The sequence below is a fragment of the Dendropsophus ebraccatus genome, chromosome 14 (assembly GCF_027789765.1).
Source record: "Dendropsophus ebraccatus isolate aDenEbr1 chromosome 14, aDenEbr1.pat, whole genome shotgun sequence".
Taxonomy (NCBI): domain Eukaryota; kingdom Metazoa; phylum Chordata; class Amphibia; order Anura; family Hylidae; genus Dendropsophus; species Dendropsophus ebraccatus.
In genome coordinates this window covers 46,339,927-46,353,330 of record NC_091467.1, presented here as the reverse complement: position 1 = coordinate 46,353,330, position 13,404 = coordinate 46,339,927, and the positions used below count along the sequence as shown (strand labels likewise).

At 44.4% G+C, this 13,404-nt stretch overlaps 1 protein-coding gene across 3 annotated transcripts in view; it reads left to right on the top strand.

Annotated features, from left to right (window-relative positions):
• The window catches only part of LOC138772003 (uncharacterized), a 34,480-nt gene that overhangs the window by 20,317 nt on the left and 759 nt on the right, over positions 1-13,404 (top strand). For 2 of the 3 annotated variants that reach the window (XM_069952063.1, XM_069952065.1), the window contains 3 exons: positions 87-353; positions 9,832-10,029; positions 13,286-13,326. In XM_069952063.1, coding sequence (XP_069808164.1) covers positions 87-353; positions 9,832-10,029; positions 13,286-13,326 — 506 coding nt within the window. Of the gene's footprint in view, positions 1-86; positions 354-9,831; positions 10,034-13,285; positions 13,327-13,404 lie in introns of all 3 variants that reach the window. The other variant, XM_069952064.1, reaches the window with a different exon arrangement.

The following is a 13,404-nucleotide window of genomic DNA, read 5'->3' as shown; positions in this document are numbered from 1 at the left end:
GTATTGTAAATTGTGCTTGTTATACCTACAAGGACTCCAGTTTTCCAGCTCTGCTTTATAACCACACATTATATTTTTTGTTACAGGTTTTCTGTCAAAACCGGCCATACACTACAATGTCCTTGGCAACACTGTGATGCATATTACTTGCTTCTCTAAATCTGGACCTCTGCCTATTCGGTATCAGCTTTTCATAAATGACCATATACAACACGAGAAGGTTGTTTCTAAGTCAGAACCTGCAAACTTCACCATTCCAATGACTCCTGGAACACAAGTCCATCTAAACTGCACAGCAATAGGCCCCACTGGTGAAAAGTCAAGTAGCAAAGAGAAACTATTGGTAGATAAAGGTACAGAATGAGTGACTATACCCCTTTGTAGAATTTCTTTATGCATGTTATTGATGGTTTATAATATTATAGACAGGAACTGGCTGGAGTATATTTTTAAGGGCTCCATATTATAGATGGCTCTGGAGCTGTACTCTACCAGTAAATGGGACATAAGGCACTAGAGGTGACTAGGCACAGTGTCATAGCAATTGGGATTGCAACAATTGCAATAACCTAGCGGAATCCACAGGCTCCCATCTTCACATGCTAAATCTGCAGCCTAAGTGCTTTTCCCAAATTAGCTGTTAAAATAAACGCTGATTCGGGGAACTTCCAGAAGAAGCTTGCGGCTCTCTGTCTATTCAATTGTATCAGCATCCAAATTAAAATCTCAGCAATCACAGGAACAAAAACAGCACTCTGCTCCCCGTCCTGCCAGATAGCGACTGCTCTGTGGTGCTAGCGCAAGTAGCACTCCTGCATGTAAAGCTGTCAGACCTAAACAGGCAAGAGCTGGGACAGGTGAGGACATGGTAGTATAGTTCAGCGTTTCTCAACCTGAGGTACATGTTCCTTAGGGGGTATGAAGCACCGGTTGAGGGGGTACGTGGGAGGTGTAAAAAAAAGTAAAAACTTCATTTTAGCGCCACAACATTGCCATCATGTCCTGATTCCAATCATCGCCACTCCTGACTCTACCCACCTGGTGACATGGGGGCTTGGTGATGCTGCTGGAGAACGGAAGGAGAGCAGGCACACAGCCTCAGGAGTGGTGTTGATCGAACTGTTTGAGAAAAGTTAGGTTCGAGTCGAACATATCGATTTTCTCGAACTCAAACCGAACCCAACATTTTACTGTTCGTTCGAGTTTGAGTTGAAGTTCGAGCGCGTTTTTGCCATTCATTGCAGAGCACATAGAAGTGTCAGAAGCGTCATTGCTGAGGTGTAGGGGTCTCATTGGCTTCTAAGTGTTCTGGACGCCATTTTCAGCTCACTCACTGTACTGTCTAGAGTGCTCTCTCAGTGTCTCATTGTTTCATTGCATGCTGGCATTTCGATTAGACAGATTTGAGTCCTGTAGTCTAATATATCATTCCGATAGTCTGGAATATCAGCCCTGTAGTTTGTATTATCAGTCCGATAGTCTGGAATATGAGTCCTGTAGTCTGGAATATCAGTCCGATAGTCTGGAATATCAGTCCGGTAGTCTGGAATATCAGTCCTGTAGTCTGGAATATCAGTTTGATAGTTTGGAATATCAGTCCTGTATTCTGGAATATGAGTCCTGTAGTCTGGAATATCAGTCCTGTAGTCTGTAATATCAGTCCGATAGTCTGGAATATCAGTCCTGTAGTCTGGAATATCAGTCCTGTAGTCTGAAATATATATCCTATAGTCTGTAATATCAGTCCGATAGTCTGGAATATCAGCCCTGTAGTCTGGAATATCAGTCCAATGGGGTCTGGAATATGACTCCTGTAGTCTGGCGTATCAGTCTGATAGTCTGGAATGAGTCCTGTAATCTGGAATATCAATCATGTAGTATTTAATATCAGTACGATAGTAATTTTTTTTTTAAATAACCTCTGTTAGATATATGGATGTTTCGTACAGAGGAGTTCCCATGTAGTTTTCTCCCATAGACTATAATTGGATTTGAATTTCAATTTCAATTAAAATTTCGAATTAGCTAATATTTCACTATTCGCTCATCTCTTGCAGTATTTTATCCCCCCCCCCCCCTTTTTCCCTTTTATTCTTAAACATGATGTACCACCAGGTACATCCTCTTGAATTTAACACACCAATAGCTCTGCTTGGGTATACGCAGGTATGCCCACCACAAGACCTGTGAACCACGTAACCACCTGTGTGTAGTCTTATGGTTTTCTCATATTATAGGTGTTGTTTTTTAAAAAATAGTATAAGGTTATGTTCACACAACGTAAGAGACCGGACTAAAAAGATTATCCGTCCGGTAATGCAGTATCGGCCGGATGATCTTTAGGGCCGCAGAGTTCTGATGTGGGCGCATCAGAACTTCCCACTCTACACTATGGAGCATGCACTGACAGGGTTTTCTGCGTCTGCTATTCACTGAATAGCGGCCGCAGAAAACTGACATGTCGTTTTCTGTGGCGCCACGAGAGATCCAGGCCGGAGCGTATACTATGTGTATACGCTCCGGCCGGGATCCCATAGAAGGCAAGGCAACGTATGTTTTCATACAAAGTATGGCTGTTGTTGCCGATTGTAACAACGGCCATACTTTTACCAAAATATACATTTTGTGAACATAGCCCCAATCTGTACATGAGTATATTCATACATAAAAACCCTAAAAACCTTAAAAATAGCCCTATTATTATTATTATTATTATTATTATTATTAATAATAATAATAATAATAATAATAATAATAATAATCTAAATCCAGTTTATTGTAGTTATTCTGAAGCCGAGAGGCAGCGATCTCTCTGATCTTGGTCAATATAGTAAATATAAATGTAGACAAAAACGAAGGAACACCAACATAAATTCAAATTCTTTATTCAATATGCAACATTGTAATGAAATATTACCGTCTCTTGAATAGTAGATCCGGTGACTCCCAGGTCAGGTCTGGTGGAGACTACAAAACGTGCCGCAGTCATTCCCACCCGTCCACTATTATCCTGGTCTGAAAGTCACCGGACCTAAAGATCCAGAGGAAGGCGAAGAAACCCCCCGGAGACTTCTACCTCAGGGGGGAAAATAATTCCTTCCTGACCCCATAAGTGGCGATCGGATCTGATCTCCCTGGATCACGAATGGCCTGCTGCATACAACTGTGTAGATCATATAGGATGAAGAGACTCCACCCTGTAACAAAAGAGAGAGACATTAATGCTGCACAATATGTTGTATCTATAGAAATAACTATTATTATTACATATACATCAATCTTATATACAAAACATGTCCTGCTCCTAACAGCTTACAATCTATATAGTTCAGGAGACCTGCACTTAAGAGTTTACAAGCTAATATTCACAATACATGTCCTGCTCACAGAGTTTACAATCAAATAGACAATACATGTCCTGCCCACAGAGCTTACACTCTAAAATACAGTACATGTCCTGCCCACAGAGCTTACACTCTAATATACAGTACATGTCCTGCCCACAGAGCTTACACTCTAATATACAGTACATGTCCTGCCCACAGAGCTTACACTCTAATATACAGTACATGTCCTGCCCACAGAGCTTACACTCTAATATACAGTACATGTCCTGCCCACAGAGCTTACACTCTAATATACAGTACATGTCCTGCCCACAGAGCTTACACTCTAAAATACAGTACATGTCCTGCCCACAGAGCTTACACTCTAATATACAGTACATGTCCTGCCCACAGAGCTTACAATCTAATATACAGTACATGTCCTGCCCACAGAGCTTACACTCTAATATACAGTACATGTCCTGCCCACAGAGCTTACAATCTAATATACAGTACATGTCCTGCCCACAGAGCTTACACTCTAATATACAGTACATGTCCTGCCCACAGAGCTTACAATCTAATATACAGTACATGTCTTGCTCACAGAGCTTACACTCTAATATCCAGTACATGTCCTGCCCACAGAGCTTACACTCTAATATACATTACAATACCCCACTCCTAAGAACTCACAGAGTAACACAGGCCCTCCTCTTAAGAGCTTACAGGCTTATATTTAGTACATGACTACATGTCTGCCCTGAAGAGCTTATAATCTAATGTACACTACAATACCCCACTCCTAAGAGCTTGCACTGCAATGTACCATACAGATGTCGCCAGTGTTAACATGAACACGACAAAGCATTTCATGGTAACACCAGCTACATGTGTAGAGGCCCTGCTCCCCGCAGGAGCTTACAATCTAATATACAACCTACCACACAGCAGACATACAACAGAGAGGCGGCTGTCTACATAAGAGCAGCCATTTTAAAAGGGTCTTCCAGGGAATGATGGACAATGCTGTGTATAGACCGTAACTCAACTTTCCTTGGAAACCCCTTTAAGGGTAGCTTCACACATACCGTATCGCAATGGATTTTCTGCTGCGGATCTGCAGCAGATGTACAGCAGATTTGACTAAATGAATGAACACAGCATTCAACCTGCACCATCCAATCTGCTGCGGATCCGCAGCAGATTTTACAGTGCGGATTTGATGCTGTGTTCATTCATTTAGTCAAATCTGCTGCAGATCCGCAGCAGAAAATCGATTGCGATACGGTACGTGTGAAGCTACCCTGAGGCCATGTTCACATGTGTGCCCAGATTGGTTGTTTACTAAACTCATTTTAGCTCCATATGCATACCTCCCAACTGTCCCGTGGTCCCAGAACGGCACCCAGTGTCCCGCATTATATGTGGCCCCACCAAAAAAAACAATAAACCAGTAACTCACCTGTCCGCCGGTCCCAGCAGCTCCTCTCCCGACAGAGCGCGCACTCCCGTCATCCTCCGGGGCGGGCAGGGGGGTATACAGACACTGACTGTGCAGGAAGTGACCTGTAGCCTCTGTCATGAATTACTTCCGGCACAGTCAGTGTCTGTATACCCCGCTGCCCGCCCAGGAGGATGACGGGTGTGCGCCCTCTGCCGGGAGAGGAGCTGCTGGTACCGGCGGACAGGTGATTTACTGGTTTATTGTTTTTTTCGGTGGGGCCACACAAATGGGGGGATTGGCTACTATGTGGGGCGCTATATGGGGGATTGGCTACTATATGGGGGGATTGGCTACTATTTGGGGCGCTATATGGGGGGATTGGATAATATGTGGGCACTATATAGGGGCATTGGCTACTATGTGGGGACTATATGGGGCATTGGCTACTATGTGGGCACTATATGGGGGATTGGCTACTATGTGGGCAGTATATGGGGGATTGGATAATATGTGGGGCACTATATGGGGGCATTGGCTACTATGTGGGGCATATATGGGGGCATTGGCTACTATGTGGGGCACTATATGGGGGCATTGGCTACTATGTGAGGCACTATATGGGGGATTGGCTACTATGTGGGGCACTATATGGGGGCATTGGCTACTATGTGGGGCACTATATGGGTGGATTGGCTACTATGTGGGGCACTATATGGGGGCATTGGCTACTATGTGGGGCATATATGGGGCATTGGCTACTATGTGGGGCACTATATGGGGGCATTGGCTACTATGTGGGGCACTATATGGGGGATTGGCTACTATGTGGGGCACTATATGGGGGCATTGGCTACTATGTGGGGCACTATATGGGGGCATTGGCTACTATGTGGGGCACTATATGGGTGGATTGGCTACTATGTGGGGCACTATATGGGGCATTGGCTACTATGTGGGCACTATATGGGGGACTGGCTACTATGTGGGGCACTATATGGGGATTGGCTACTATGTGGGGCGCTATATGGGGGGATTGGCTACTATGTGGGGCACTATATGGGGGCATTGGATACTATGTGGGGCACTATATGGGGGATTGGCTACTATGTGGGGCACTATGTGGGGGATTGGATACTTTGTGTGGCACTATTGGGGGTATTGGATACTATGTGGGGCACTATATGGGGGACTGGCTACTATGTGGGGCACTATATGGGGATTGGCTACTATGTGGGGCACTATATGGGGGCATTGGATACTATGTGGGGCACTATATGGGGGATTGGCTACTATGTGGGGCACTATGTGGGGGATTGGATACTTTGTGTGGCACTATTGGGGGTATTGGATACTATGTGGGGCACTATAATGGGGGATTGGATACTATATAGGGCATTTTTGGGGGGATTGGATACTGTATAGGGCACTATTCAGTCAGCAGCATGTGGTGACTGTAGGAGCGTGGCTATGGAGGGTTGCTATGGGGGCGTGGCTATGGAGGGTTGCTATGGGGCGTGGCTATAGAAGGTCGCTATGGGGGCGTGGCTATGGGGACCGTGGCGCACATGTCCCTCTTTGCTCTTTGCAAAAGTTGGGAGGTATGCATATGTGAACAAGGCCTCAGTGAAGAGCTCCCTACCTGGACACGTATTCTTCACGCTGCCAACCTGTAACTAACAGCAGAAGCCTCAGCTACAGCTGTATATTCCGCACCATGTGTGACATCATGAGCCTTGTACTTGTGATGTCATCATAACTGCTGCTGTTGTTTATGTATCACGCTTACAATCAGTGATAAGTGCTCAGCTGTGATTGGTTGCTATGGGCAACAAAGGACATTAGTGCTCATGAGTTCATGGAATAAACTAATAAGGAGTGTGTGTGTGTGTGTGTGTGTGTGTGGGGGGGGGGGGGGGGGGGGGTCTGAATCACTCAACATACATAGACAAAACAAAGGGTGACAGCGCTCCATAGCGAAGATCAGAGGGATAACATATAAGAAGGGCTAGGGGGTGCAAGGCAACCCTCACCTGGTGAGGTTGTGCAAGTATGGAGGCACAACACTCTTAAACATATAGATCCTGGACCGCAGCCACTCCCGATATCCAAAAGGAACAAACAGAAAAAATACCTCCAACACCAAAACACACGGATTGTGGGGCGCAGGTCCTACTCTCTCCATTCCTCTGCAGGTAGAATTGCCAATTCTACCTGCAGAGGAATGGAGAGAGTAGGACCTGCGCCCCACAATCCATGTGTTTTGGTGTTGGAGGTATTTTTTCTGTTTACTCAACATACATGGCAAGTTGAAGGGGTATGTGAAAGGTGCCAAAAAAAAACAAACCAAAACAAAAAATCTTTTGCTTTTGCTGCCGGGACATTGCTATCATTCAGCAGCTCACCAGCGTTCTGTACAGGAGAGAGGGCGCATGGCCTCAGGAGCCTCACTGATTGGTCCTCAATGACAGCTGGGTTGTTATGGCTGTAAAGGGACATTTATCTGGCTACAGGGGGTGAGATATAGGGCCCCATGGGGATTTGTATCTGGCTACAGGGGGTGAGATATAGGGCCCCATGGGGATTTGTATCTGGCTACAGGGGGAAGGTGTCTGGCTGCAAAGGGGGGAGGGTATATGGCTGTAATGGGACATGTGTCCGGCTACAAGGAGGATGAATATGGCTGCAAGGGGACATTTATTTATTAGCAAGGAGGAGGTAGCTGGCTACATGGGGACTTACCTGGCTGCAAGGGGCATATCTCACTCCAGGGGACATGCAGGGTGGTTGCAGGGGACATACCTGGCTAGGTGAACATCTGGCTGCAGGGGACATATCCTATGGCAAAAGGCAAATTTGGCTCCATGGGACATATCTGACTGGAAGGGACATACCTAGCAGTAAGGGGCAAATGTGACTGGAGGGCATACCGGGCAACAAGGGACTTATCTGGCTGCAGTGCGGGTACTTTGTTGTATGTGTCATACCTGGGGGGCACATCTGGCTGCAAGATGGATACCTGCTACTGGGGGCCTTTCTGTCTAAAGGGGGTATGTCTGGGTACAGGAAGCATTGCATCTAGCTACTGGGTGGGCATTATTACTGGCCACAGGCGCAGTTATTATTGCAAAGAGGGGGTTAAAAATGGTTACAGGGGGCATTATTACTTGTCACATTGTTATGGGAGGATCTGATCTGGGAATCATTTGCTAACAGAGACTTTATACAGAGCATATAGCAGCAGTGTGATCTTGGCCTTGTCAAGGAAATGTTTCTAATTGGGGTACCTTGGGGGTACGCAGATGAAGCATCTTATCACACAAGGGTACTTGACTTGAAAAGGTTGAGAAACACTGGTATAGTTCATTAGGGACATGGTGACACAGGCCATAAGGGGGCACAGTTTGTTAGGAGCAAGGTGGTCCATACCATACCAGCTTATCAAGAGCATTGGCTTAGTTTAGTAAGGGGTATATGGCATCATTACATTTCTTAATGGGGTACAGTGGCAGAATTAACTATGTAAATACACCATACTTACCTGTTTTATCCTCTTACCTGTGTGCTGCTGCTTTGGGCTTACAAGAAGGACTGGAGATGCAGCACTGGACACAGGGGGGGATCAAAAAAAGTAAGTATAGCAATTTATTTATTTTATAATGATAAGTCTGTACATTTGTTTTAGATACCATGTTTCCACAAAAATAAGACACCCCAACTACCCTAAAGTAAGGCATGCCAATGAAAATAAACTAGAGCACCCCCCCCCCCCCCAAAGTAAGGCTGCTCGTTGCTACACGCAACTAAGCTAATCCTCTTGTGGACCTTCACAGCCTGGGCCGTGGACCCCCATGTTCTCCGCACGCTGCCGCAAACCCCGGCCGGGGGGAGAGAAATGAAATATACCCTGAAAATAAGACATAGTGCCTGTTTTTGATTAAAAATTAATATAAGGCACTGTCTTATTTTCGGGTACACAGTACTTCAGACAATCCCTTCTAGAGGTCACAGTGGCATAGTCATTGAGTTCAGGAGGCAGGGCATAGTGTGTGAGAATAGTAGGAGCTAATAAGGATCCAAATACATCTGGGCAGCAAACTCTGTATAATGTGACTAGAAGAAGTCTTCATGGCAGCCTGACCCAGGTGGAGAAGAGACTGAAAATGATCACCTCCGATCAGAGAAAATGTCACCTTTGAGTCACTGAATGTAAATGTTTTTACCCAGACTTGGCAATAGGTATTTGTATATTAGGGTGGTAGTTTCCATGAAGGGAATTGTGCTCCTGTATATTTGTCTGCTGTCTAACTTATTAATAGAATACTGAATATTAATATTTATCTAATGCTGTTGTATATTGCATTATTTAGAGGGAACATTGCCCCTTACAATTCAGAGACTCATTTTCAAGAAAGAGTAGCATGGGCATTTTATAAAAAGGCTATGTGCAGCTTTGTACTTTTTTTTTTATATATATTTGTTTTCTGGTAGCAAAATGAAGAAACTTACTAAATTATCTTCATTAGTAATTTTATACTATTTAGCTGATGCTAAGATACAGACTAGCTATGTTCCTCAGAAAGACTGGTAAAGTGGTAGAGATAGCAACAGCGAAGATGTTAAAGGCCAGTTCAAAGTCTGGACAGCAGGAAGAGAATCCATGGAGGACAGCTCATAAAGCTGTAGAGAGGGTGGAAAGCACATACAATCACATGGATTGTGTACTAGGGTAGAAAGACAGTAAAGCCTGCACACCAATGTGTAGCAGCTATAGAAAAAAAGGGAAAGGTAGGTAAGCAGATGCCAGACACCTCTGACAGTGCCTTATCTCTAAATTAGGTTTGTTATTAATGTTAAAGGGAATCTGCTAGCTAGAAAGGATGTCCCACACTTCTTACATGGATACATTGCTGTAAGCTGTTAGTCTATCTATACCTTTATTGTAAAAAAAAGCTTTTTTATTGTTGCTCTGAAATGTGATACGGGTATGTCCATGGGACTGAACAGAGTGATGACTGTCTGATAGTTCCTTATAGTGTTGCCTTCTTCTTTCTAATGCAGATGATTTCCCATTCGGAACAGAAGAGCCTGAGACAGATCAAAAAGACAAGGATACCGGACCTGAGTATCTTATCCCTCTACAACACATCCTGACATCAGTCACCCCAGACGTTCTAGAAAGGAACACCTTGGTGATGATCATCAGTGGTTCCATTATTCTTTTACTCATGGTCTTTATAAAGATAATTATCAATTTACGTGAGTCCTGATCTTCTTTTTATAGAAAGTAGCACTGGGCTTCTCACACCTCTGGGGCTTCACCAGACAGTTCATGGGCCCGGCCATCCAGGGTAGAAGTCCATTCAAAAATTAAGGAATATTGGTCAATGTACATTTTATTATTTGAATTCTGTAAAACATTAAAATCAATACAAGAGCTACTAGTTATATTGCTATAGCCTTAGAGACGCCAGTGTAGCTTATAGTTGTGCATGTGAAAATTGCATTGTGAGCTGTCTCTGTCCCACATGTCAAAGGTTTTGATCACTTGGGGGGAGATTTATCAAATATGGTGTAAAGTGAAACTGGCTCAGTTGCCCCTAGCAACCAATCAGATTCCAGCTTTAATTTTCCAAAGAGTCTGTGAGGAATAAATCTCCCCCTTCTTGTCTGGGTGTTCAGACACCCATTAATTGTTAGATAGATATGGGAGAAGGGCACACGTAAGTACTTCCCTCCTCCGCTTGGTGTCTTTTCCATTTTTTCCATCTTGCACCTGCAACGAAATAGAGATCACAGTGTGACATTCATTTAATGATTGGTGGGAATCTGGACACCCAGACCCTGAAAGATCAAAAAAATGTTTTTTCAAAATGACAGGGAGACTTTATGAAATTAGTGTGATACTGTATTATGTTGTGAGACCCATGGTGTAAGCACTTTTATAGGGGCATATTTTTAAAAATTAGCATTTCCTATGCCAGGCTGAAAAAAGTGAATTGCACCAAATGTATTAAAAGGACAGGATTGTACCTTCATAAAGCCCGAAGATTAGTCAAGTGCCTGTTATTAGCTTTTCAGCACACACTTAAGCCATTTACTGGCTTTAGTATTGATATATTTGTTTAAAAATTTAGGCCACATCCATGAGCCATGTAAACCATAACTGTTTTTTTATTGGGGTACAAAAAAATTTTTCGTTGCCAAAATTGCAACACAATTTTTCCTTTAGGGCCAGTTCACACTGAGCAAAAATGATGGAATCCCGTCTGCCATCTGTTTCAATGGGATTGCTTGCGCGTCTCTGCTTCCTCCGCTCAAAGAATTGACTTGTCAATTCTTTGAGCGGCGATCGGAAGAAGCAGAGGCGTGGGAGCCCCATAGAGAGACTGTTTGACACTAAGGCAGACGGGATTCTGTGGCAGAAAGAGCTCCACGGCAGAATCCTGCTTGCCTCAGTGTCAAATTGACATGTCAATTCTTTGAGCGGAGGCACGCGAGCCGTTCCATTGAAACAGGTGGCAGGTGAGATTCCGCTGATTTTGCTCTGTGTGAACTTGCTCTTAAAGCGGAAAAGTACTCACCAATTCCTTCCCCCCAAACCAATGGCACTGTTTGATTACTGACAGTAAATCCTTCCCAGTGGTGTGACTCAAAATCCACCCAGTGCCATGGTTGGATGTAAAACGCCCTTTTACTCATGAGCGTCAATGGGGCGTGGCCTAGTGCATTCATGCCTTACGCTTGCAACGCGTCTCCTCCCTTTTTCCTCCTATTTTCCTCATCTTTAGTTCCGAACCCCTGGATGTACTTCTTCTATTCAGCTCAGGTTATAATACTGTGCAGGCTACAGAGCCATCGTCAGAGACCAAGCTTCTTGTTCTAGGCTACCATGATCCATCATTTGTGCAGCGTAAGTGCTGTGAGAGGTGTGGCCTCCACTTTGAGGTCATTTTTCGTAGCACTTCCATTGGACAAATGACAGTTCCTGAATGCTGGTGCAGACGCGTTAGGCTCACAAGACATGATAACTAGACATGAGCGAACCTCAAGCATGCTCGAGTCCATCCGAACCCAATCGTTCGGCATTTGATTAGCGGTGGCGGCTGTTGGATAAAACCCTAAGGCTATCTGGAAAACATGGATATAGTCATTGGCTGTTTCCATGTTTTCCAGACAACCTTAGAGCTTTATCCAACTTCAGCAGCCCCGGCTAATCAAATGTCGAACAATCTGGTTCGGCTGGACTCCAGCATGCTCGAGGTTCGCTCATCTCTATTGATAACCTAGAACAAGAAGCATGTGTGCTTGTGCCATCTCTGATTGCTCTGGTGCATGCACAGTATTATATCAGGGCTGAATAGAAGCAATGCAGCCAGGGGGCAGAACTAAAGACAAGGGGGGGCAGGAGGAAAAAGGAGAGGTGTTGCAGGCCTAGGGCACAGACGCCCTGGGCCATACCTCATTGACAACGCTGCTCACCCCAACCAAGACACCAGGCAGAGTTTAAGTTACACGACTGGGAAGGATTTACTCTCAGCAATCCAATGGTACCAATGTTTTGGGAAAAGGAGGGAGGTTTTTTTTTTGGTGAGCATACATTTACTTTAAAATCTAGTCTGTTTGACTAAACTAAAGCCCCTATTACTCGGGACGATCAGCAGAAACAAGCGAGAGCCAACCTGTCAGGTCAGCGCTTGCTTGCTTCTCATTCCCCGTTTGCTGCCTGCACTATTACACACGCCAACAGAGAGCCGGTAAGAGCAGTAAGGGGGCACGGAGAGCTGTGGGGGCTGCCCAGGCGATTGTTAAATTGTCCGGGCAGCCCATAGAAGATAGTGGCGGTCTGCTGCCGCTGATCCTATTACATGGAGCGATGGCAGCAGATCAATGCTATTTGGATTGTTGGACTTTCAACAAGTTGGAAGACATTGAAAGACAACAATCAGCCAACATGCAATATGCAAGTGAGCTGATCGCTGTCTTCTATTAAACAAATCGATTCTCGTCCGTAATGGCCAACAATTGGCCAAATACAGCAGATAATCGCTTTGTATAATAGAGCCTTAAGGACTTCCAGCTGGATACACATCTGGCTTTGGCTCAAAAACAGCACTGGCAGTGGATGTGGATACAGCCTATGGCCAGGAACACACAAAGTCAATTTTTGGCCTCAGAATAACGGCTGTCCAAAGAGACGGACACCGAACGGCCAAAAAAAGAGGATGTGTGGTCGTGGCCATAGGCTGTATTCAAGTTTTCAAAGAATCCCAAGGGCTGCATCCAACTTCATCAGCCACCAGTAATTAAATGCTGATCAATCGGACCCCAGCATGCACAAGTTGCCCTCATCTCTAATATATATATATCATAAGTATATTGAAAGCCACAATTATTTCTACAACTATGTCATACAACAAACATGCAGTAAAATGTTCATATTTATTTCTTTTATTTAAATGGCTTATTATATGAAATCTTCTAAGAGACATTTTTTTTCTCCATGTTAAACCAGGTAGCCGAAAGGTGGCTGATATCAGTGATGATGAGCAGGGGGTCAGTGTCTTTCATTTATGGTCTTTATTGCTGTAATGTACATAAATGTACAATTCCCATCTTAAATGTCTTTTTCTA